At 40.9% G+C, this 27,755-nt stretch overlaps 1 protein-coding gene across 1 annotated transcript in view; it reads right to left on the bottom strand.

The window, feature by feature from the left end:
* The window catches only part of LOC138261217 (cytochrome P450 3A5-like), a 120,848-nt gene that overhangs the window by 14,801 nt on the left and 78,292 nt on the right, over positions 1–27,755 (bottom strand). Inside the window, exons 9-12 of the mRNA XM_069209972.1 lie at positions 18,922–19,009; positions 14,713–14,873; positions 8,121–8,347; positions 3,320–3,482 (exon numbers count right to left, since the gene is read on the bottom strand). Coding sequence (XP_069066073.1) covers positions 3,320–3,482; positions 8,121–8,347; positions 14,713–14,873; positions 18,922–19,009 — 639 coding nt within the window. The remainder of the gene's footprint in view (positions 1–3,319; positions 3,483–8,120; positions 8,348–14,712; positions 14,874–18,921; positions 19,010–27,755) is intronic.

Below are 27,755 nucleotides of genomic sequence, written 5' to 3'. Positions count from 1 at the left end.
GCTGCTTCACCTCTAAAGTCACACTCTGAAGTGAGCTTGTTTGTGAAAAACAAATACCTAATGACCCACAAACCCACTTTTTTCCCCTGAGTGCTGATGTCTTTATTTTTGTTTTTCTGTTCATCACCACAAGGTTTTGCCTGGTAGTGACAGGCAGAAAAAAAGGGCATCAGACCATCTGCCTATGTGGGTTAGGGCGGAGGGTTTGATCCTTTATCATGTCAGGTCGTAAGAGTAACCTTTCTATCGATAGAGGCAATGCAAGCACCTCAGAAGGATATCTGACAGTCTGTATGACTCTAAATAGAGTGTGCCGGCTGAAAGTTTTGCAAGCAAAGTAGCAACACATTAAAGACAGAGAGCCCTGCCTGCCACGCTCTAAATCAGTTCCTCACAAGTGCAAATTTAAATGCACTTCAACGTCACATATGAAAGAAAATCGCCTTCCTGTTTAAAATAATATAAAATGCTGTTTATTCATACTCATAAATGAGATTTGCTCACACAGAAATTCTGCAGGAAAGGAGTAATTTACATTTCTTCAAGTCTGGTACTAGAAGCAGGTTTGTAAGCATTCCTGGGAGGAATCACCCTCAGTAGGTGAGCGTCAACAAACTTTTAAGCTTGTGAATAGTCAGTAACAGTTTGCCAGTTGTTATCCATCTCAAAAGCCATATAAAATTACTCCTGTTAATTGCATGAATAATTGTGTTTACAGGAAGGAAGATGGAAGTTAACACCCAGTCTTATAAATAGTTGAGATTTCTAGGGAAAGAGGTTCCTCCGTGACAAAAATATTTTTGTTGTGAGGAAAAATTACAATTCTGCTGCAGTATCACTTTTTGTCCGGTTTGTGCAACTGGAAAATCACACTAGTTAAATTGTTGAATTATGAAGTGCCCTGCACATGTGAGCACTCAATGAAAACATTAACAGTGGCCGCTTCCCAAAAGTGCTGCTAGCACTTGAGAGAGCGTAGCTTATAAAATCTATATTAACATGAAATGTTTATGAACTAATGTGTGGTAATGCCATATAGAAGATGTATTAACCTGTTTTGCTAAAACGAGCACTTAAAATGTGACCACGGGGAGTGGCCGCCAATGTATACGTGGATTAATAAAAATTTACTAATGCCTATGAATATTTGAATTAAAGAATGGTTTGCACTAATTATTAATGATTATGTTATTAAAGTTACGCTAAAATAAATCTTGTAGGCCTTAAGTTAGCATGAGCCGAAGCTTAGCTGCCTGGCTCTCATATTAAATGTGTTTCTCTAACGTGCAGTGTGCTGACTCGTGAAAGGACATGACCTCTTGTTTTCTTCAAACTAGAAGCTGAATGTAACCACAGTGGATCCGTTCTCATGAAATTCATACTGCTTGTAGAAATGTTTAATCGAAAGGCAACAGTGTAGACTAATATAATGTACAAGGTCGTTTAAACCGATGAAGACAATGGAGCTACTGACCAAAAGATGTGCAAAGAATTACAGAAGGATGAAATCATACCGGACGGGCTACCTCTGACGACGTCAATCATATGGACCAATAAAATGCCTGTAAACTAATATGGGGTGAAAGATTAATGACATATTCTATTTTCTAACTGGATAAAGATAGTGGGGTATAACCATGGACCAATGAAATTTTAGGGGAATGTACAACGAAAAAGCGATAAAAACTCGTGACCCGGGGAGCCAGAGAGAGGTTTTAGGGAATGCTATTGATTTGATCCAGAAACTCTGTCACTCTGTTTGGTGACTGATTGGTTTATTAAAACCATCTTCTTCCTTAGATTGCCCATTTACACTTTACCTCCTTATGAGGGAAGTGCCCCCTTTTCCCGGAGCTGAGATTTTGACTGATGGCGAATCGACTGATTTCCTGAAGACGAAGACTGAACCTGAGTGCTGACCTAAACCTTGGAGGGTAACTATGACAATGAAATTGTGATTTGTCGGTTTGCTTTTCCTTTCTAGGTACCAACTGCTTACTTTTGACAGAGACCATAGCTAGATGTTTTCCAAATTGGTGTCCTAAATTGTTTTGCATGAAGCCCAACATGCCAATGCTAATTAGTGGCTAGGGTAGGTGTTCACTAAACTGACGCAAATAGACAAACAACTGAATCTATGCTTTGTTGAACTGACGCATTGATGACACTCTGCTAAAGTTGATTTATGTATACGGCATGTTATGTTCTAATGTTCGCGATTTTTGCCTTAATGAAATCTTATCAGAGTTGCCATATTGTGACTATGCTATTGTGTTTTTGGTTTTGAGATTAACACATCTGCTTTTAGAATTGTAACCAATAGGGAATAAAACTCATAACATTCTACTAAAACTGGTGTGGTTATTCATGACTGTCAGGTCATGGTGGTGTCTTGAATTGATTAATGTCTTTAACTAAAGTGAAATGTATTGTTGTGATAAATATTGATGACATTATTGACGTACTGATTGACATATTGATTAGCTATCTCGTCGTAAGGTGTCTCTCAAATGGGTCAAAAGATTCATTGGCCTAAAACGAGTTCTGATGTGTAATAAATTATCATAAAGGGACGCGTTAACACACTCGTACAATTTTTATGACTTTCAAAGTAGGTGGAAATTCTATAGGAGCACATTTGCCATTTTTTAAAAATGTTTGCGATTTAATCAAAAACTTTGTAATTGCTCCAACTCATGAGAAACAAAAAATTAGGGCTTAATTCCATCTGCCAGTTAATCTAGAATTTTCAGTAGAGATGTACATTCCTATCATTGGTAGTTCTGCGTACACATATACCCCTTCATATCAGAAGAACCTATGCTTGGGTCAGCAACACATACAATAAAGGTATAAAAATGTGGAATAAAGGCAGATTTAATCCGAAGCTGCACCATTCTCTTCAGGTATCTCTTGGTTTGCATACTGTTTTCCATTGATGGCAAACAATGGTTTAATCCAAGGAAATGTACGCATGATCCGGCAGTAAGTTTCTATGATGCAAATGTTTTCTTGCGGTGTGGAGAACATTGGTTTAGGAAGAGAGGGCTAACAACCAAAAGCAATGCATTCAGTTGAGTGGCAGGCTTTATGGTTCATATCATCAACCATTTTTTATATAATAGGCGGCAGGGCATTTAAATGGCTGAACTACCTCTCACCCTCACACACACACACTCACTTTCACATAATCATCCAGAGAAAGCGTAAGTGTATCTATTATCATTTTAACAGACAGCAACAGAAGCATATTACTTGCATGGCCATCAATCAGGAGATTCACTTCTTGGGACATTAGCTTAGGGGTTTGGTCTCTCACCGGTGTCTCTTTGCAAGGCTGGAAGGAGAAGTTCTGCAGCACAATGGTCAAGGCGACTTTCATAGAAATTAGAGCCATTCTCATACCGATGCAGTTTCTGGGCCCTGCTCCAAAGGGCAGGAAGGTGTAAGGTTCCTGAGCCTCTATGTTCTCTTTAGAGAACCTACAAATGAAGATAAAGAATGCAATTATCAAATGTGTAGACAAGAAAGTACTTCGGAGTCCAGTTAATTTTCATAAGCACACCCTGGAAGCATCCTCCACTACACAGTCAGAGGAAATTGCGTCACAGTCCTCTTATACACCTTAGCATGGGCGTCAAGATCGTATCTAGTTTCACTATTCAAATATATATGGGTTAATGGACATGAGAAAGCCTTTTAAAAACGTAATTTGTCTCAAAATAGGAAGCAGCCGGGCACTCTTCAGTGTGGACTGAGTTATTACGTACGCCACAAGACAGACCCCACTGCACATCTTTACCCCACTGGGCAAAGCACTAACTGAACAGTCAACAATCTCCACCTCTAGGGACCCAGAGATATGGTGGCTGACTTTAGTAGACAGCAGACGAGCAGTGTCAGTTCTCCTTAGGTGTAGTGCAAGTGATCTCATGCCTAATGACATCACAGGACATCTGAACCTGATTAAATCACATGAAGTGATTTTGCATGTCAAAAAGGTTCCCTTAATGTACTGAGGTATGTTTTAGATAATCAGGAACCTATTTGAGGAGACAGATTATCTTTAAAATGACCGATGCTGTCTGTATGCAAATATATATTTTAAATTTGTTTCATTTTTCCTCATTTCCTCTTAGGGCGGACAAGAAGGAAACATCTGAGAAATGTTATTTTAAATATTAGTCATGTTGTAAGCTTTACGAACAACGAGAACATCCGACCCCGAAATAAAATACAAATTTCTAAAAGAAAGAGTTAAACTCAGGGAGGTATCGCTGTAACGTTCAAGTGCTTTAACATACATATTTACATTCATTCTATTGAGTTTTCTACGTCACTGACACTGTACAGTTTAACCTACATATAAACAATGAATGATCTACCTAATGCCTGCTGAGTCATGACATTACAACATATTTTTAGTTGATTCCATTGCATTTGAGTCCATTTGTTCCACTTCACAGCTCAGTTTTCAGATGATTCGTAAAGCCTGTTAACTACAAAGAGAAATGATGATTGATCAGCAGGAAGTCTGAGGTCACTAGAAGAAGGACGGGGTTGCAAACAGCAACACAGGAGTAGGTGCTGCTATCTTGGTGTCTACCTTGGTGCGCCGCTAACTGAACTAAGTCCTAGGCAGTATACACCACACCTCCCTGCTTACACAACCAAACTTATGGTACCTACAAACTCAGACAAACACATATACTTCCTCACGAGGGAAAACATAAACAAACAGGATTAGGTGAGCAAAGGGCGAGAAATCATCAGGGAATGGTACATAGTTTTTCTTTGCTTCCCTTCACTCCTCCCTTCTCACAATATATTAAACCACAATTTTTCTTCATCTTCCACCTTCTTGCAAAGCGCTCATGGTTCCTAACAGTACCATCCTCTAACCTTACCCCTTACTTCCACACTCAAACTCTTGTCAGCGCTCCTCTCTTTCCTCTTGACTCAGTAGCTAATTGTATCAGCCATAACTCTTCTTATCCTGTTTGATCAATCTGGACAGTGTTGTACATTGAGTTGGGATCTACAGATGACACAAGGACATAGTCTTACATACTATGCCATTTCTTCCCCCAAAAATCCTTCTTCTATCAGGAGGCTGATCGGACTTTATTAACCCTCAATGTAGAAGGATGGCAATCTCTGAGTAATACCTCTTCCATTGATTTAACCATAGATGTAGTAATGCTGTTAAGAAACTATGGTCCAGATTAACTAAGTGTATGTGCAGATGCTTGTGCAACACTAAGCGTCGAAAAGTGCCAGAAACTCCAGCTAGGAATCAACTTTCACTTGGAAGAGCAACTTTGTGTTGAAAGTTAGCTCAGGCACAGTGCCCAAACGCCTTTGTGTCATGCACTGCTAATGTATGGGGGGTGGGGGTCTGAGGGGTTGTATTGGTGGCAGGCTAGAACACAAACTGTGGTTTTTAGTGCAAAGCAAGGTATATTAAAATAGTTTGATCTGGCTTTGTCCCAAATCTTAGTGTCAAAGATAGGCAGGCAAAAGCAACAAGTCAAGAGGTATCTCGCCTGATATCTGTATATTACATCTGGGCCCTAACCGAAAGCACACATCTTACATGTTTTACCTTATGCTGGTAGGTGACATATGGGAATTTGTTACAGAGGTTGTATTTCCAGATTAAAGCCTACACCAGACGCTGCAACTTTGTCTTAGCGCCACATCGCAAAGTTCTCCATCTAACGTAACAACCAGATTTAGACGAGCGCCCATAACATCATCATACGGTGACTCCTATTACAGTGTGTGCTGCACTATTTTCTGTCCCTCATGTAACAAAGCACTGCAATTTTTCTTGCAGCATATCCTTAAATGAAAGACAAAGATCTAGGCCCACAACTATTTACACCCTGAAAACATGATTTAACAGGACCAAAAACAAACTTCTGAGTACTTCCACCCACACAAATGAGACCAAAGATATCCAATCCTACTTGATTGCATGTATCACACAGCTGCTGTGGTAGTACCGTGAGTGCCTTCCTCACCTTCAGAATCCTGCCCCTGTGCATAAGTGCCAAGCAACATCTGACTGTCCTAACTATAAACCAGTTCAGACCTGCCTAGCAGTAGTCTTGCCTTATTGTCTGTTTCATCCTTGCAACCTCAGGATCCTTCCAAAGGTCCTGTTAAACCAGTCTCAATCTGCTACCCACAGTGGTGCACCCTGGAGCTAAATCACTAGACTTTGGACAACAGTAAAGTGTGTTAATGAGTGAATAGCCTGGTTTTACATTTCTTTCTGTGCACAGATTCAGAAGAAAACGGCAAAAGTCTAAGGGAAGTATTTTCCGTAGCATAGGAGCCAGGAAGCTGTAGGAGCCTCCCACTTGTATGGTGTTGCTGATGTGAAATCTTGGTCAGATTCCAAGCAGAGGGGAGCGCAGGCAGGTTGATAGCAGTTAATCAAGTTACACAAATAGCTGAGGTCTGTGTTGTGGAGGGCTATGTATACTGGGCAGAGAGCCTTCAAACCAGCTCGATCCAATGAACATCCACCAGATATCTAGTGATGACAACAGATGTTGAGAAGTCTAGCTGCAGCAAATTGTAAGATTTGGAGGCACTTTAGGAGATATTTAGGTAGGCCGAAGTGCAATGAATTGCTGTAGCTCAGGCAAGATGAAATACGTTGCCAGGGACTCCGGTGCCTAAAACCTTGCACTGAATATAAAGTTGGTGTACCAAATGCCAAGGCTTGTAGTCTTTAATCTCCTAACAGGCACTCCATGCCCCTTTTTCTGTCTTGGGGGCTCCTCCTTTCTTCCTCTGTGATGATTTTGCCTTCTTCCTGTTCCACTACCGTCCCTCTTTCTGTGTTTTTCCTTCTCTTGTACTTCATAAATACCAGATTAGGAAAATAAGAGCTGGTGCCCAAATATAAGTGCCGGTGGCCCCCACTGGTAACCACCTGCTCAAATTAAGCACTGTGTCTAGTGATCAAAAAGTCAATCACACTAGCGGATGCATATTCCACACAAATGTTTGCGGCTTACCTATAATTTTGTGATGCACCCTATGTTCTAATAAAAACTTTTTTTACAGCAGGCTCGGTTCTGTTGATTAACAAGTGATACTTTAAAAAAATGATTGCCCTTTCGGAAGACGTCCCCCGAAGTGATACACCCAGCTATGATTCCAAAAGTCAAAGCTGTCCAACGGTAACACCTTGTACCCATCTTAAGAACATTAGGGCCCAGACTGACAAGAATCTGGCACATCAGTCCCCCCACCACCACCTAACGACACCATGAGTGCACTGTATTTACAATACGGAGCACCATGGTGCACGTGAGGCCGATAGCATCAACATTTTTTACGCTGTTGTGGTGCTTTGCTGCACTAGCGTAAAAAATTTTTACGCTAGTGCAGCAAAGTGCCAGGAGCCCCATTGAGTTCAATGAATGCGTCCTTTTAACGCCTGCTTTGAGGAGCCATTAAAAATTACACCAAAAATGGAGCAATGAAATCTTGTAGATTTCTTTGCGCAATTTTTGCGGGCCTCCTAATGCCGGAACGCCCCCCTTGCATACATTATGCGTGGTGCAGGAATAATGTGGCGCAAGGGGTCGCCAAGTGGTGCAATTCATGAATTGCACCACTTTCTAAATGTGGCACGTCAATTTTTGCCTCGTTGAGCCACATTAGCGTAAAAAAAAAAATCCTAATGTGGCACAAGGTGGCGCTAGGGCCTTATAAATCTGGCCTAGGTTCCTTTCAAATTTATGTTCGGTGCATGCATCCTTCTGGTAACGATCAGTGCTAATTTTATTAAGGCAAACACAGCCGAGACCTGGGTTCATGAACACAACAACAAATAATCTCACACACTCTACTCCAATATATAATAATTACTGGAGTAATATTTTTTTAGGTGCTACCTCTTTGCACTATGCTCTTTTAAAATGTTTGTTTATTTGTTTTTTACTTTCGTTAGATAATGGCCGATGCAAATCTCCACTGTTGACAACGCATTATAGTTAGTTTTGCTCCATGCTATTAATAAAAAATATTTAAAATTCTTGTTCACCCTCTGCAATTCTATCTTCCCCACTTCCCACCAGCCCCAAGGTTAGCGCTACCTTTCAGGCTTGAAAGCCTCAGGCTCTTCCCAGTAATCAGGGTCCCGGTGTAGAACATAGGCTGGGATTAAAGTCACAGCTCCCTTTGGAATAGTTACTCCCTTGATCTCAATAGTGCTTTTGCAGACCCTTTCGATCCGTCCGCCAGGAGGGTAGAGCCGCAGGTTTTCATTGATAACCATGTCGAGATACTCCATCTGCATCAGTGCATCATATGTGGGAGGGACCTAGTATTAAATAGAGGGAAAACTGAAAGTTATGGTGGTGCATCGGACTAACAATGTTTTGGCAACACTCAGAGTGTGTAACCCTAGAGAGCGAGCAAGGAGTGATTTTTTTCACCGCATTACTTGCTTGTTATATGGTTACATGTAGTTAAATAGTTTTCATGTTTAAATACTATTCTCTGACACGTGTGAGATCTTATCCAAGATTTTTATCAGAACTCTGTACTCGCAGTCATTTCTACACATTTTAAGGGCAAGTGCTACTAGTTTGTAATAAGTTTCAATAATTTCAGAAGGCAACTGCAAGGCTGCTGCTCTCCTAGTGAAGGATGCCAGCCTCAGAATCACAAAGAATGCTGACAACAGAAGGAAGTGAAGCTTTATAGTATGAAAAAAGGTGGTGTGGGCGCACTTAATTCTGCTTTCTCCTCTTTCAGAGTGTTTTTGTGCCCAGTAAGGTGAGCTAGATAGCAAGGTGTAACTGTTTCATTAATTGCTTTGCAGTCTAGCACATGTACTTTTTACATTAATACACAATAAATAAGGGATAATGTACTCCCTGTAGATCATATGGATATTGCAAGTCACTGAGGAGTTCTATAACCATATAGAGGAAGGAGGGTGAAGGCCGAGATCCTTTATATGGTTATGGAACTCCGAGGTGATCTGCACTATCCATATCATGTACGGCCGGGGGGTACTTAATGCCATTTAATACATGGTCGCACCATCACCTTTCCCACAAACTGCTTAAAACCTTGGTCTGTAGCTCTTTCATATGAAAGAGAGAGTATGTTTGCAAAAATGAGGAAAAAATAGAACCTCTAGTGCAAAATAAAACACATCAAAAAGCCTGTTTGATATTTGTTGGTAAAAAGATATTAGACACAGTTCATTAGAAGTCAGTTAAAAAAAAAAGTTAAAGAAAAGCAAGGCTCGTTCTGCATGCTTTTACACAATCTTTGCTTTTCTTTAACTGTCTAATGAATGCAAAAAAAGAAACATGTTCTCTCTGGTTGACTTTGTAAGGTAAAAAAATGGAGCAGAAGAGAAAAAAGCAATGTTCCGTTTTCCTTGCTTTAAACAGCTGCTTCAATTATGCTCTTTGAGTAGACCTGCCTTTCACCTCAGCTGCTGGCTCAGGCAGCAGGCTTTGTGATGTCAGGGCTCGACTCTAATAACTTTTAATAGTTCAGTTCTGGCATCTTTATAGACATCACAAGTCGACTATTATAACGAAATTAGAGCCTGGCCTTTATATAGGGATTACAGAATCCTATGTATTATATAATAATTGACAGAGAGAGGCTTTAGATTGGCTGTTCCATACTTGGAGTGTCATTCGTTTTTGGATCAGCTCACAGAATAGCAGACAGTGGACAAAGGGTAAGGCCTGTTTGATAATTGGTGCTGCTGACAGCCATACACATTTTAATTCAGCCCACTAGACAACCAATGGGTGTGTGATGTGTCAAGCAGTGTGAGTGACAGCATTTAGCCACTTTGTGTGAGGTGCATTGGGTGGTGCAGTTTCGACAGGCAAGAAAGTTCATCTGTGGCCATCACCTCTGCACATTCAACACTTGCTTCTAGGATGGAACACAACCAGCACAAATGGAGGGTGCAGTCAATACAGGGATGGTGCTCAGCACTGGAGCAACAACCCTTGAAGCACTCTCTGGTACCGAGTAACAACCGGCTGGTAATTGGATCACCAACCCAGCTACTGAGAACTCCTTAGGACTTTTTTACACAACTGGTGAGGATGATGTTTTCACCTGATTGTACTTTAGAGAGACTACATTTATGTCCCACTCATCAACTGAATGCTAGTCAAATTCCCCCTGTAGCAGTCTACTACTCTACAGCCCTACGTCAGCCGATAGAGCACGCTTTCTGTTTCCCTGCAGGGACCTGGTCATGCAGCACACTCTTAGAGGTAGAGTCTGGCCTGTGCTCATGCATTCCATCAATTTCACTGACATGGGATCTGACATGCAATAGCAGACTTGCCAGATCTATGGAGGTCTGGAATCGCCTGCAATCCTTCTGATCAAGCAAAGATGGCAGCTTTAGCCTTGCTGTATGCTTCCACACAACAGGTGCATCTACGTGCTTTGATTCTATGTTGACAGGTGTCCGAAGTGGCTAGTGGCCATGTTTTGAGGACTACTGCAGTGAGACCATAGGTCATGCCCTGGTTAGTATTACTAGGCTGTATCCTTTCTGATTATCACATCCTGTCACCCACCTTCCAGGACAGGAGCTAACGGGCACCCCATGAAACCTATTTATCAACATGTGTCACAAGCATCTGCCTGCCTAGAGATGCCAGGTGGAGCTATGGCTGCTTCTCAGAAAAACAGGCATTGGCAAAGCTTACAGGTCTGGCTTTTATGTGTAATGCATGCAAACAGAGGCATGCACAAGAACGGTTTGTGAGCATTAACACCTGAACGCCAGACCTATTAGAATTGGTAATGCTTGTTAATTCTGTATGTCGTTTCAATCATTTGAAAATAATGAGCATAAAAGGATAGCTACAAGTGACAGACCTACTAGTCCCTAGCCCACACTTAAGTGCAGGCTGGACGCCAGACTTTGAAAAAGATGAAACAAGAGTGTTGGTTAGGATTTGTAATTATAGAATGAATGGAAATACATTTGATGATCTGAAAGAGAAATGGCCAGGGCACACCAGTATCGTAGATCCAGATGATGTTAAGGAAATAAGGTAGATGTCTGGTCCGAGAAGATGACTTTTTCAAAATTTATTATAAATGTAGATGGGTAATCAGAGTTTCAATCCCAAAGACTACATGTGCAGTGAGTCCATGTATCCAAACAGCCAAATTATATTAGATGGTCAAAGTCACAAATAGGATGACCAATTGCAACAATAGTCCATACAGCAAAACAGCCAACACGTATTTTTTTGCATATATATGACTATTTTCTGATTTAACATGCGTCACACTTGTTGCTGATGTGCGAGCACCTGTTGGCATTCTCCACTTCCTCCGCTCGAATTTACATTTGATGATCTGCAAATACCACGGTGCCAAGCAGGAAATGACTCTTCCAGCTGAGGGCACACATTTTTAAAATGAACACATTGAAAACTGAGAGACACTGAGTGCGTCCACATTATTATTTGATGCAGTTGTATATTTATATACATTGTTTATGAAATCTTTTTTTTTATTGTTTATGAACATTTATGAAAAAGGAGTCCGTTCTGGAGCGTGTACACATTAACACTGACATGCGTACAAGTGTGTGTTGGTGTGATAGCTCGGCAAGACAGCTGCTTGCTTCAGATCCCAGAAGGACTGTCACAATCGTTCATCCTTTCACAATCTCTAAATGCAGAAGGACTGAACTAGTCAACAGCACAGCTATTATGTTCAGTGTTCATATGTGGGAACAGTATGGTAGTAGCTGCTACATCAATATTGCAATTGTTATTCTTTAAGCAAAAGACCTCACAATCCATTATGTAGTGTACAATATTGACAGGTAAGCCTGATAAGTCGAGGGCACAGAAGCTGTACGAATCTGTATTGGATCCCAGTTTAGGACCTTCTCTTTATTATGAACTGGTTTGGCATTAAGGCTCCTAAAAAAACAGCTTTTAAATGTATTCTATGTTAATTGAAAAGGTAAATAAAACAATGTCATGCACTGTGTTCGAAGACAACTAGATTTCCGGCAAAGTTTTAGCACACTTATTCCATTGCTTAGCATGAATTTGTAAAAGTTCTTGAAAAAAGCCTTCAAAAGGTTATGTTTAGATTAACAGCATGATTTAGAGGACTGTGGTAAGGGAAAATCTGCCAAAACTAGTGTCAGTCCCATCTGCACCTGTTTCGGTATCCCCACCTTCTTCGATGCACACAAGATAAAAGCCATATTTCTGGAGGACAGTTACACATTCAATATCGCCTCCACCAAGGTCCATTTCTGAAGCAGCCAGATACAGACTTGAACAACCGCCCAATCCAGGATCACTAGTTAACCACCATGAACGATTTTCACGGAAATGTTGGGAGATTTTGATGAAAAGGTCACTATGGTATTCCCAATCGTCTAAGATTTACTCCTCTGCATGTTATGGAACCCACTGCGTGGGCAATGACAGTTAAGGCACAGTTTGGGGGACATCCCCAGTACCCACAATTGCTTGCAGTATTTCCACCAACACTGATAGATGTTAGTGGACTTTTGACCAAAACATTTCTCCTCCGAACGTTCCCTGGGCGATATAGCCACCTTGGTGGAGATGCCTATGCGGCCCCCGCAGTTAGTACTAAGGGACAGATTTTCTAATATTTTGTGTTGGGGTTGCATCATTTTTAACTCACCCCAACGCAAAACATATGTCAGGATTTACACAAAGCCCGTTTACGTGGCTTAGTAAAAAAAACACGAATGCAGCTCATAGGGCTGCCTGGTGTTACCATGTGTCGAAGAGGCATTGAATGGGTGGAGCATGGGCTGTCCTGTGCACACACCCATGAACTTTGACAAAACCCAGATTTACGAAAGCCTGTAACCCCCGGGGTTTGTGCCCAAATGGTGCTCTTACCCGAGACTGGCGTAGCATGGAAAAATATTTGTATTTCTCTTCAATGCTTCCTCTTTCTATCCGTGCATCACACAAAGAAAAAGGAAATTGCCTCATAGGATTGTTTTTGTGCAGGATGGTATCCCTTGCTGCGCTGCATAAAACGTTAGTAACTGTGGGCCTAAATTTGCAGCACTCACAGAGTTTGTAAATCTGACAGACTGAAAATCTGCAGACCAAACTCGAAGTCAGGCAGAGAGCATGGAGGAAGACATAGCGACTGAGGTGAAGTTTTGCTTGGCTTCTCTCTTCTTCGCTGTGCTATCAAATCAAGGGCAGATGGCTCTGATATGCAGATGCCAGTGAGGGATGGGTATCAAGCTCACTACTGTAGAGAGCATGGAAGCATAAGAATAAACAATACTGTTTCAAAATCTTACTTTTGTCCAGAATTTCACTGTATATTGTTGCAAAAAAACTCCTGCCCTGTATTGTAGAGGGATTGTTTTCACTGTCATCATCCCAAGAATTTATATATGTGGATGACCATGTATTCAGTATGCAGAATGTTATTTTCTTTGGGAAACTTTGCTTCAAAAATGTTGAATCTCACAGCACAACAGACTTGATTCTGGGACTCATATTGTTCAATGTTAGTTAAACTAGGACACAGTGAGAGCAAGATAACTCTTCTAGAAATTTAGAACTGATCACAGCTAGTCAGTCATTCATAATGCTCTTGCATAGGTGACACTAGAATTCTGGGTGCTATCTGGCCTACCCTCCTAATGAATATAATTCCAGAAGTACTGGCTACTTATGCAACCCTTGGTATAAGTAGGTGAACTCTCTTTCTCTAAGTGTATACCATATTGAATATGATACAGGATTAGATAGGGAAAATGTTTGCAAGGATGGTTTGACATTTTGTGACGACTTTAGAGGAAAGATTACCTATACACCTTGCATAACATCGAGAAATGTCTGTCTATGGGCCTCATTACAACTTTGGAGGAAGGTGCTAATCCGTCCCAAATGTGACGGATATACCACCAGCCGTATTACGAGTCCATTATATCCTATGGAACTCGTAATACGGCTGATGGTATATCCGTCACATTTGGGATGGATTAACATTCATTTATCTAGCCTCAATTTTTCAATAGCGAAATGCTTGCTGTTAAATGGTTAAGATAACATTTGCTCATTGTGATATAAAAAGGAAAACAGGGACTCATAAGTATCTAATATAAAACTTATCTAGGAGCTATGCAATGACCGATGAACATATACATACACAGGCTAAATCTAATTGGCTGGCCACCGAAACAGGCAGCGTGGTCCAGAAACTGATTTGGGGTTTGAAAGAGTTAATTGTACGCAAGAGATTGCCCACAACTGATCCTGCTTCTCCCTACATATAATTATGGATCCTCAAGTATCAAAAAGTGTGTGGTGCTATGTGGATTGAAGTGGGTGTTAGTCAAACCAAAATCTACTCTATATGTTCAAAATCTTTTCTTATATGCTTTTAGCACTGAGACAGGAACAGAGCATTCCTTACAACACTGCCGCAGGTGTATACTGTATGTCTTAATTGTGCACCATGCATGTACATTAGGTGCCATAATTATTTTTTCTTCTCTATCAATGTCCAGATTTCCAGTTGCAACTGAATTAGACATAATCACAGGTGCCATAGATAGTTCTCAACAGCATCCCCTGGAGTAATATACATAGCTTTATCTCATTGGACTAGTCACACACCCCATGCATAAGAGACAGGAACTTGACTTACCTTGTTTGGAAGCACTTTATCAATCTCTTCCTGTAACTTCTTTTGGATCTCGGGATAAGTTGCCAGGTGCCATGACAGAAAGTTAAGAGAAGTGCTGCTGGTCTCGTATCCAGCAAATATAAAGGTGATGGCCTGAGCCATTATCTCAGAATCAGTAAGTGCTGAGAAAATCGAAACATAGGTTAGAGGTGCTGCATACGTAATAACTGAAACTGATGGACGGTACAACACCAGGGGCCACATTTACAAGCCCACAGAGGCACACTGCGCCACCTGAGCATCATTATGTGATGCTCCAGTGGCGCAGTATGCCGGCCCCATATTTACAAAGCCACACAAGGCCACCTTGCGTGGCTTTTCGTGGCTTTGTAAATATGTCCCCTTTTCATGCATTACTCTGTATGAAAGGTGCGTTCCATGAGGGTTGCTGAGACACCCATGGCATCTAACGCATGCCCAGAATTACAAGGCTGGGAATAACTCATATTCGTACGCCACCTCAGGGGTGGTGTTAAAGTGGGGCAACAGGGAGAAATCATGTTATTTCTCCCCGTTTTTTCCTCTTTCTAGCTGTGCTGCACAATTAATGATTGTTTATGTGGAGGAAGGTGTCCCTTCCTGCACACAATCATCCCTGAAACGCAGGCACCCTTTCACCATGGAACAAGGGTGCCTGCATTGGCGCTAGGCAGCAGTTTGTGCACCAGCAGAGGAAAGTACAGAGATGTGTCATATTTCTGTAAATACAACGCATCCTTGCACTTTCAAAATAACGCAGCGCAGCGCAGCAAGCTGGTTTGCAGTCCCACACTGCATGACTTCATTGTAAATGAGCTGCCAAATACATAACTTTGTTTAATAGTCATTCTGGGTGCCCTGCTGGAGATCATTCTTCCACCTACCAAATAAACTACCATAAATCATCTTAAATACTAAACACTGAATAATTATCCATGAGGTCTTTTGAACACATGCTCCTCAGCCCAAACATGACACTGAATCCTCAGGTGTTGTTTTGTCACACCAAAGCAGCTTTCCACAGAAGTGTTTTGATTGACTGATTATTATGAATTCTATTGTGCTTCTGGTAACTAAGGGGCAGATTTATGAAAAGTGGCGCTGCACCTAGTGCAGCGCCACTTTTCTTGTGCCCCTTAGTGCCCCCCTAGCACTGCTATGTGTGTGCTGTAAATAAAATACTGCGCACCATGGGGGTAGTCAGGGGTACTAGCGCCATCATTTTTTACGTTAGTCTGACGCTTTGCAGGAGTAGTATCAAAAATGTTGACGCTAATCCTGCAAAGCACCCAGATGCCCATTGAAAACAATGGGAGCCTCACTTTAACACCTGCTCTTATCAGTTGTTAAAAATGCCAATAAAAATAACGCAAAGAAATCTCTTAGATTTCTTTGCACCATTTTTCGCCCCCCCCCCCCCTGGAGCCGATATGCCCCCCTTGCATACATTATGCCTGGTGAAGGCATAATGCGTCGCAAGGGGCTACAAAGTGGCGCAATGCAAGCATTGCTCTGCTTTGTAAACATGGAGCGGTGTTTTTGGCCTTCCAACGCCACATTAGCATTAAAATATGATGCTAATATGGTGTTGGAATGGCGCTAGGCCCTCTTAAATCTGGGCCTTATTACTTATCGTTAAGGTACATATATGTGGAGTTATGTGTAGTGAAACTCTGCTTATCCATATAAACTTACCTTCATGATGTTTTTGTCCTTGATATTCTTGACACAATACTTTGTCAACACAATATTGTTTTCCTGATATTTGGTCTAAACATCCAACTACTCAAGAGCTCACATTTAAAATCCTTCGGCCATTGCACTAAGCATACATTTAGGGCTTTACTTACTTGAATAATAATATGTCTTGGAATATACTCTTCTGCGCATTACTTTTAAAGGTCCCGACAGCGTTTTGTGTACTACTGTGACGTGCCTGCAGGGGTGCTGTTTCACTTGCATAATTTGGGAAGCAAAAAGGGGAATTCAAAAAATCCTTATCAAATTACCACATTCTCATCAATACTTGAAACTATGATGTTTGGTGTAAATTAAAGAGTCCATCACCTCTGTCTTCCGGCACATAGTTTAGCTGTGTTATACAAATCAAGAATCCTCAAGGCAGATAATCTCACCAAGGAAAAAAAAATTAGTTGATCATTCAAAGGCTTTTTATTTTCTCAGATAAGCCAGCACTATCCAAAATGAGCAATCCCCTTCTAAGGAATCTGACTTACATAAGTGTTAACTCAGTTTCAGTTATTACTTATGCTGTTCCTCATTAAGGTCTTACTAACACTTGACCAGAGCGTGTTGTCTTTCCCAAAGTGAATCCTTTCTTAGTAAGGGGAGTGTTTCTTTTATCAGTAGTGATACAGCTGTTGTACCTTGACAATTTGCTAGAGCCTATTAATCTACTGAGTTTGATAGCCCGGTCTATCCGTCTTTGTTTGAGCATTGGTGCCTGTAGGTGCTTTAGGATTTCTTCATTTACCATAATTCATGATCAGTCAATAACATGTACATTGCTAGTACATGGTAGGGTCTATTGAGATGATTATGTAAAGAATCCTCATGCACCTTTGCTGATGTCTAGAGACGTGGACCTAAACTGTTTTAGGTGACTCCCCTAAAGTAAAATAATTTGGCTGTGTCTCCTGCAGGCACAATAGTTAAAATGCTTTGTTTTACAAGGAAGTTAAAACATTGTTTTTAACTTCGAAGCAGAAGGGAATCGGAGTGTTGGCCACAATCTTAATGTGAGCATTGCCTAACCTCCGGCAAGACCCAACAATCTGACCCACAAAGATAAATTGGTTTCTTTGAAGAACTCTTGGACCAATTGTGGCACATTTGCGCAAGCAGCAAGGCAGTTCTTGCAGAAAACCTACATGCTATTGGATCAAAATCTACCAAAACAAAGATAATACAGTTAAGAAATAAGGAACGTAAACAGTCCAAATCAAAAGATTTGAAAAGACAAACATGCAATAAAAAAGTCACAAAACTAAAGAAAATTGGAAATAGGGTACAAAATTAAAAAGCAAAGACAAACACCCCAGCGCAATATATTGGTCCTTCAGATTTCCTCCTATGGATGGGGAAGGCATTACTAGAACCTAGTGAAACACTGCCTGACTATTGGGTTGCCAGTCTTTTGAAGCTTTATTTAAGCATTTAGGAATGAACTTCTGATGAGTCGAGGTATAATGTAATTAACTTCACTGCTCATTTTTCAAACCCTGAAAATGTTTAATTTGATTTTGAAAGGACAATCATATCTAAAGTTACTGATGGTAGACATATTATTCACTTCTACGCCCCATATCTGCAATGTGTCTGCGAATGGATCCTCAAATAGTTTCCTTACCAAAGGGATAGTTAAGGGAAATGAAGAAAAACACTTATCCAGAGCACATCTGACTGGGCTTATTCACCAGTCACCCCAAATGCAGATGTTGAAATACTAGAAAGTAGACTTACAAAGTTGCTGCACTTTGCTGCACTAGAGAAAGAGAGCAGGAAAGTGCCATATCTGCTAGAATATGGCACTACCCAGCTCTCACCCTAGCACTGGTACACAATCAAGCTGGCTCGCACCAGGTACACAACTTGGTACCATAGGTCATGTCTAGCATTTGTTTTGTACTGGAAGGGTAACCTTCCACTGCAAAATACTATGCTGAGTCCAATTTTAAAAGTTTTCCATTTAGAAAGCCTGCTTTAAAGTGCAGCACACATGCAAGTCTGAAATGTTTGGAGAAATAACAGCATTTCTCCAAGTTAACGAGAACCTCAAAGAGAAATTATTTTTTGGCAGAAAACCCTGTCCGCTACTGTTACTTGGTTGGGCTTTGTGCCAGAAACCATGGATGTGTGAAAGGGAATGCTCATGTACCACCCTTGGAATGCCCCCTTGATGGAAAGTAACTGGAGATGATGGTGTATTAGGATCGGGTTGTGGACTAAGAAATGTTGGCACAATTAATGTTAATTGTCACATTTTATTTTCGCACAATAGTATATCTTTACAAGTATTACCATATTAAATATTCCCTTTAAGTAGCACATTTGCGAAGTACATTGGCAAACAGTTGCCAGGTACATTGGCAGAGCGCTATTGGTTTTCAGAGACATTTGTAACTTTGCATACTCATTCTTCCATGGTAGATGTATTTGATCTGTTATTACCTTTGTATTCATGACCTTCTCCACTGGGGTTGGTGCTGTTGTCCTCTCTCTGGGAATCAACCATTAGCTGCATGAAATCCACCCGGTCCTGGAACAACAAAGGAGATACAAGTAAGAGATACCTTGAGCTGACAATACAGCAGATGACTGTCCTGATGATTTACAGCATGGATCTAAAACATAGCAGGTGATATTTGGAGGCCAAAGCTAAATGATGATCTTATCTACTTGCAAGGTACTCCCAGCTAGATATATATTTCTTGCAGCATTAATACTCTGTGATATTCCTAGAAGGCTATACCCAGTAGGGGTTTCAGTATATTCACAGATTTACCATTGGTGGTAGACCTGGGAATACATAAAAATGCAACGCCTCCCCAGGTGAGGCGTAACGAGGAGAAATATGTTTATTTCTCCTCACTTTTTCCTCTTTCTATGTGTGTTGCATTCTGCAGCACACGTAGAAAGAGGAATTTGCTTCTCAAGATTGTTTTTGTGCAGGAAGGTGTCCCTTCCTGCGCAAAAACAATCCTGCCAACAAGGCAAGTACTCTTGTACCATGGCGAAAGGGTTCTTGCATTTGCATTAGGCAGTCGAAAGTACGCTAGTGCAAGTAAAGGACAGGAATGCGCTGTATATTGGTAAATACAGTGGATTCCTGCCCTTTCTCTTTTTCTGCAACGCAGAAAGGTGGCTTGCTGCTTTGCACTGTGTCAAAGACTGATAAATCTGGTTGTATATATTCATATCCATCACTATACAGATCCATGCATTGAAGTTTATCTTATGAATATTCATTGTGAAAATCCTGATTATTCAACTGCAGTTGGAGATCATGGACTATCAGCAGATACATAGGTTAGGGTAACTCAGATTACCAAGTGCAGAACAGTATTTAGAATTAGCTACCTTTATATGAGGGTCTCTGACTTTCTATGCATCTAAATGGTACAATCTCCTGGGCGTGTCTGAAAGTGCTCAGACAGAGCTGAGGGTGGTGTGACTCCTACCACACAATTTACAGCGGCCATGGGTTTATACCCGTACATTCACTATTGTTTATATAATGTCAATCAAGAATGTTTTTTTTGTATAGAATGATAGAGATTGCTATTCCTAAAATAGCCTGCTGTTGTGTAGGCTACTGGACTCGTTGGAAGGCCCGCCTCCCAAAGCTAGAGGGGGAACCGCACAGGATAAGAACTAAAACAAATACTCTGGATGGCACCACTTCCAAGTTTGTATGGTCAACAACAGTACCAATCTCTGTGGTAATCAGTGCTTCTCAGATATTCTTTTGTGTCTGTGCGTAACATAGACACAATGTTTACAAATTCGAGAATAACATAACATATAACGTTCATGCTTACGATTTTTCAGAATTTACAACAAATTATTGACAATATTGATAGCACATCTATTTTGTCATTCTAGAGGTAGAACACTATCTTCATCAGAGCTGCTGTTATCTTATTAGTGGGTGCACCTTTTCTAGTGCCAGTGTTGTACAATGTACCACAAGTGGAAACAATCTTGCATGAGGTTTAGGGTGAACACTAAAGTGCACCTTCACTTCTATGCATCGAAGAATTATCTGAAAAACCAAGAACAGATACTCTGCGATACATCTCTTGCTGTTGCAACAGTTACTTGCACAAAGACTTGCACATGTGTGGGTGTTCATGTATAATAATGGATGCGACCTATGAATCAAATCATGTATCATCTGTCTTCTCAGCATGTCTTACGATATTGATCCTCCTGTGTTTAGTGCAGAAAGGTTACCTTAACCCTAAAAATCCTCTCCTGTCGCTTTCTCCTCTTCTGCATCGACAAGAGTCTCAATCTCTTTGCCATCACGCATAGTGCTGACATTTTGAAGAAAAAGTAAATAAAAAAAAACTTTAATTCTATAGGTTGCATATAGTTACCACCTCCATCTACTTGGTGGTACATTGCATATACAATTTAATACTTTTTCATAAATTTGATACTTGAAAATGCTTAGGGGCATATTTATACTCTGCGCTGAATTAGAGTCATTTTGTTTTACGCTAATTCAGAGCAAACTTAACTCCATATTTATATTTTGGCGCTAGACATGTGTAGCGCCGAAATATTGGAGTTAAAGTAATTTTTGGCCTGCGGAAAACTACCTTGCGTCAATGAGATGCAACATAGGCGTTCCAGGACAAAAAATGACTCAAAGGCACTAGCATCTTATTTATCCTCCCATGCAAAAATGGTGCACATGAGAGAGGAGGGACTAAATAATGGCGCTAAGCTTGCTTAGTGCCATTATTTAGCGTCTGGGTCAGGGCAGGCGTTAGGGGACCTGTGGGCTCATTTCCATGGTGGAGCACCATGGAATAAGCCCACAGGTGCCCTCCTCAGGCCCCCGGGACACCCCACCCACACCAAAGGGACAGCGGGGGATGGGGGACCCTATCCCAGGTAAGTACAGGTAAGTGAAAGGTAAGTATTTACCTTTCTTTTTTTAAAGTGCCATAGGGGCCCTAAAATGGGCCCCCATACATGGCACTGGGTGCAATGGCCATGCCCAGGGGACCCATGCCCCCTGTACAGGCCATTGGGGTGATGGGTATGACTCCTGTTGTTTATAAGACAGGAGTCATGTGGTATGGTAGGTTTAGCGTCAATAAATGATGCTAGGCTGGTTAGAGTCATCTTTTTTTACTCTAACCAGCCTAACGTCATTTTTTAACATCAAACCCACTACACCCATACCGCCACCCCCACCCGGCTAACGTCATTCTCCATGACGTTGGCCCACCCTTTGCGCCGGATTGCGCCATACCATATATAAGATGCCCGGCCAGTGTCTTGGAATGGCACTTGCCGGCGGTATACTTTTTTATGCTAAACTGCGCTGGCGTAGTTTAGCGTCAAAAAGTATAAATCATGGCCTTAGTACATATGAACTGCGAATCGCAATACTGAATCGTAAATAGGAAATCCATAATTCTGTTTTCAAAATAGCAAATTAGAATTCATTTGATTTGCTTCACAATTTTACCAAACATGACCATTGCGCTCTTTAATACATTTCATTTCCTTATGTTAACGGTCGCAAACAGATGGTGTCTACATTGCGGCTCACAAAACAATAATAAACCTATCCCTAGAATGTTAAAAAGCAGCGTTGACAAGAGGAGGTAGAAATTTGTTGGGCAGCTCGCCTCATCCCAATTAACTTCATAATTTTTTCTAATCTGCCTAAAATGACCCCCTTTCATTGCACTCAACATTATTAAAAGTAGACAGAAGAGAAATTGAAAAAAATCTTTGAATGCACCCAGCAGTCAGTCGTTCAAATATCTTTATCCACTACGTTTCTGAAGCAATAGAGCATAAAAACTACACTGACTAAATTTAAAATCATTAAAAAGTGGTAATAAAAACTTCCTTCTAGGCATCTGTAAGGTTGTTTGAGCAGATTTGTTATTGCATGGGCAGAGACTAAATTCTGATAAAGTGCAATTGTTACAGGGAATCCCACCAAAAGGTGTAAAAGATTGAAACGAAATCTGGTAAGAACAAAGTGCTGTTGTTCATGATGGATAAAAGATAAGTAAAATTGAAGGCCCTCGTGGATATGCTCCAGAATATGTGCGTTCACTGATGGTTTGTGATTATCCACAGACATTCTCTTCATCAGTGCCTTATCGAAAAAGAATTGCTTTTATCTAGCCTTTTCGAAAAAGAGGCATGTATCTGGGTGCCTATCTCCTCACAAACTGACTTCATGTAAGCAAACCATGGTATACCAAGGGTGGCGTGCAGTCAGAGACAGTCTTTAGTGTTTAGCTTTTATTGAGGGCTGTTTCTTCTCTTACCAAGATAGAATGCCATAATAATAGGGGACATCATTTAATTCTATCCTTGATATACAGGGTGCCCAATTTAGCATGGCAAATAGCGTATAGCGTTGGTGCAGCTTTGATGGACCGCCAACAGATTCTTCTGAAAAATATTTTTTACTTGTTGAATCCTGTGAGCATCTATTATACCCAAGATTCCTGCACTATAAGTAGCGATCATCACACTTTTACTAGAATAAACTACTAGTGACTCTTTCAGTGGTTTAGAGACCACATTTTTGCAACATCCATGCAAACAGATATTTGATTTTTCAACTAGAGCTATCCTATTTAATAACATAGATGTCCACTATTGTTTGTTGTCAAAAAGGATAGCTAAATAAGAAAAAAGGGTAACCTCAGAAACATTAGTATTGATCATAAGATGAGAGGGTCTTTTAGCCTGTCTAGCCCCTCATAACATAGTGAATGTTTTGCTCTCACTGACCCTTGTATCTAAATCATGCATAAAAACGATACAATCATCAATTAAACCGGAGGACTCTTCCCGTTCTGGCCACAAGGAGTGCTTCATCTGCATATAATAGAATGGGGATAGTTTGGGTCCCCACATAAGGTATGTCCTTTGCTCTAAGCTTTAAAACTTTTTCAACTCTGTTAATATATAAGGAAAATTGTAAAGTTGTCTGATAAAGGAAGTAATGCTCTCCTTCACACCTAACTCATTTATGGGGGACCATAATTTAGAGCGTGACACACAGTCAAATGCTGCTGCTAGGTCCAAAAAAGACAGATAAATAGGGCCCTTTTTTGTGGCAGCATATTTACCTGTAATTAAACTAAAATTAAATCACTGGTCAACAATACCTAGGCCTTTCTTAAAACCATATTGAGTATCAGTTAAAATATAATTTGCGGCCGCCCAATCCCCCAGCCTATTCAACATGATTCGACCCCTGACCTTAACTGTAGAATCTAAAAGCGATATACGCTTGTTGTCCTTAGGCTGGGTTTTGTCTCCTTTTTTATAAATGGGCATTATTTCTGAGCTACTCCATGTCGGGGGTAGAATCCCCATAGCAGAGTGTTAAGTACGTTAGTGAACAAAGGGGTGCACAGATTCTGACAGTCTGAAAATACACCTAGGAGAACCCCGTCCAGAGCCTTGCCCTTCCTGCTTTCATTGAATGCCCTGCATACCTCCGCATAATCAAAAAACAAAGGCATGGTCATCTCTGGGGACTTCTTTTGCCCTTCTTCGACTTGGTCCATCAATGGGTTCTGGTTGGAATATATCTTAAAAAGTAATCTACCCAGTTATGTTCCTGGATATGGAGTTCAGTAGTGGGTCCTAATTCATCACTAAAATAAGAAGCATTTATCACCCTCTAAAAGGCTGCACTATCTTTTTGGAAACTAGACATACTGTATGGAGAGCGTGCCTGCTTTTTCCTAGCTGTCAGAACTGACTTATAAAGTGCACATGCATTTCTAATTAGCGCCACCACACAAGGCTTAACATGCACGGCTTTATTAAGGGCCGAAAGGGCTTTAGTACAGGCTCTATCAAACCAGCCACACAGCTTTCATGGAGGAGGTTGGCTGTCACATGTTAGAGACTGCCTAATGTTAACCGTGATATCAATAAAGGCAGACCTAATCTCTAAGGCCTCCGCTTGGGTGTCCAGGCACGTGGCAACATCTGCATGCTTATGTTGAATGATGGAGGAAATAAAGCTAACATTTTCCACCTTATCTCATTTTAAAGAAATACTATTTTTCCTGTCCAGGAGTGGTGTGTAGCAAACTTTGGAGCAGGCTTTATCCATACCCTTGATCCCCACCCTCAGAGTTAAGGCTGCGTGATCACTGTACCCACTAAATGTGGAGTCAAATTCGCTAGCACAATTACTCAGAGTTTTGGAGACCAAAATAAAATCAATGGTTGAAGTGCAAATATTGCTCATAAAGGTGGGGGCTAGGTTTGTGAATACTGCACCGAAATCATTGACCATAGTTAGATTGTGCCTAACTAATAGGTTATTCTGTGCGTTTCCATATGCATCATGAGTGAAATTGGTTAGGGGCTCCTCATTAGTGTCCACAATCCAACATACTAACTTTGCATGCAGTTTCCAATATTGGACATTAAAATCAACAACATAGATCGCACGTAAGGGCTTAGGATGCTCGTTAGAAATTGTCTGGATAGAATCATCCAGGTCAGGCACCACCTGGGATCTCTAAGCATTAAAACAGTTATAACAGAAATTGACTAGAAGCAAATCCCACTCTTCCAATACATTAAATATAAGTAAATGAAAAAGAGCGGAGTCATTGTTGAACTTAACTATCCTCCCAGGGAAAGAGTTTTAAATGTATGTCACTAAACATCCCTTTGCGCTTCCTTAACTTGATGGCTGTGCTGGTGTGCAATACGCCATATACCCATAAATCAATCTTTCCTGGAGCTCTCCTGTTTCTTAGAGACATATGATATTGTATTTAGAGATAAACTCCCTCCAATCAACCATGTCCAACTTTTCCTTTAACCCCACTATGTTCCATGATAGGAACCCAATTTTATTCAAATCACTACTATTGATCACTGAGTTAGAGATCCTAGGAGTTCGAGGAGATGGGATCTCAGACATCCCAGGGGGCAATACCTAAACATGGGGTGGATAAATCTGACTCTATAGTAACTGTGCACAGATATCTGGATTAATGCTGCAGACTATTTACAGACAGTCAATCCTCACCACTCATATTGCTCAAGCAGCCAAAGAGGTTGCCCCTCTTCCAATCATTATCAGGTGTAAGGGTAATCTATCATTAAACAGACGGAAAGTGCAATTATAGCATAATGGGCGTGTGCCAGCCATCCCCTGGGATGGGTGCTGCTTCTTTGTCAGCGTGGCCAAACTAGGCAGTCTGTAAAAATACTCTAATCGAACAAGCTTATTAGACTTAGACAAGGTATGGTTAGTGGAACAGACCTGAAGAATCTTCTCATCCAGTGAGGGCTTGTGAAAGTTAATCACAATGCAATCCCCACCATGTGACTTTACACGCCTGTCGACACAATTAACCCACCTCATCATAATTACATTCTGAAACAGTGCATTTTGGTAAATAATAACATTGCTTGCTTGCATGAGCCTATGCCAATAGATTCATCGGACTTAATGGACATCAAACTTACGTTTCCTAGAGGCCTGACATAAGTATTATTGAATGTTTATGCTGGCTCCATGTCCTCAAAGTGTGGCACACCTGTTTTAAGTATGTTAGATAGTCTTATTGGGACTTACAAACAGGACGTCAAAGTAATAGTGACTGGTGGTTTTAATACCTCTTTTGAGCCCTCATCTGCAATAAATTTGGTAACGGAGGAAGAGGATGAGTTTTGGGGGATTCCCAGTCTGTCAGATGTTCCACAACGTCATTGTACTAATACTGCTTTGCAAGTAGCTTCCATAGTGGTTGCCCACAGTTGGGAAATGGGAAAAGTTGCTCGGATTTAAATAGAGCACCCACTTTCAAAAGAGGTCGTCAAAAGACTGACATTGATTATGCTTTATTTAATGTCAGGCTGTGGCCGGACCTTAGTGATATGAAGGTGGTGAGTGCTACATATAGTGACCACAATCCTTTACTCACCACCCTAATTGGGGAACAGTTTCATTGATCAATTTGTTCAGATTACATTGCAACCCTTGAACCTATTGTGGCTAATAATTGTTGCAGATTAACATGGCCTAGTGTGATGGGGAATGAGAAATTGCACTCAGGGATCTACCGGCTTTTCCCAAGTTTCTTGTCAAGTTTCGAAGGAACCTCTGTGGACCGTAAATCTCTATCAGGTATTCATGCAATCTATTTTGAAAAATTAAAGGCTATTTTTTATATGGAATGCCAGGGCAAAAGAAGACTAGTTAGGAAAGCCCCAAAGTGGTTTACTCATGACTGTCAACATGCTAAAATAATGTTGAGAAGAGCATTGAGGGAGTGTAACTGTGAAGAAATCAGAATTGCTCGTCTTGGGTATAAAACTGTACTTGAATCAGCAAAATGTAAGTAAGACGAGGATAATTGGCAAAATTTATTGCACGCCCTTAAACCGAAAGATCATTGCTCTTTCTGGTCATTAGTCGCAAATGGGACCAGAGGGCACTGCAACCCTAGGTGTTTTTACATTTCACCTGATGAATGGGAGGATAAATTATGCAAATTATACTCACGAGTAGCACCTGTGAAAACTCCTTAACCCAGTGGCAGATGGAGCTGAGTAATAATCAAATAATCTCCGCTCATAGTTCAAGTGAACCTCTCTTTTTTTAGCTTGGAGGAGACCTTTTGAACAATAGATAGTCTCAAACCCCTAAAGGCCCCTGATCCAGATCGTATATCAGAAGATCTATACAAATTGGAACCACAGCTATGGGCTTGGTACGTGAATACACTGTTAAATGTGTTTGCGAGGGGGGATGAGATGCCAGACGCTTGGGCCCATATTTATACTTTTTTGTGCTGCGTTTGCGCTGCTTTTTGACGCAAAAGTGGCGCAAACTGACAAAATACAATTGCATTTTGTAAGTTTGCGTCGATTTTGCATAAAAAAGCGGCACAAAAAAAGTATAAATGTGGGCCTTGGTGAGGGACCGAAATCATCCCAGTTTTTAAAAAAGGGGATGCGGGTTGCCCTGCTAATTATCATCCCATTTGGTTATTGTATAATCTTCAAAAAATATTTGCAAGGCAAGTATTGAATAAATTATTAGTTTGGGCATCCAGTGAGCAGATGCTCTCACCCCTTCAGACGGGGTTCCAGGCAAAAGTCAGTACTATCGATCAGGTTATCAGGTTCTCGCTCTTACATTGGAAGCAAATACTCTTGTGTAAACAGAGGCTCTACATAGCTTTTGTTGATGTTCGAGCTGCCTTTGACCTGATCCCCTGTGCTAATCTCTGGAGGGTATTAAGGAATAT

This window comes from Pleurodeles waltl, chromosome 10 (assembly GCF_031143425.1).
Source record: "Pleurodeles waltl isolate 20211129_DDA chromosome 10, aPleWal1.hap1.20221129, whole genome shotgun sequence".
NCBI classification, from domain to species: domain Eukaryota; kingdom Metazoa; phylum Chordata; class Amphibia; order Caudata; family Salamandridae; genus Pleurodeles; species Pleurodeles waltl.
Note: the sequence above shows the minus strand (reverse complement) of the source record. Positions and strands in the feature narration are given on the sequence as shown.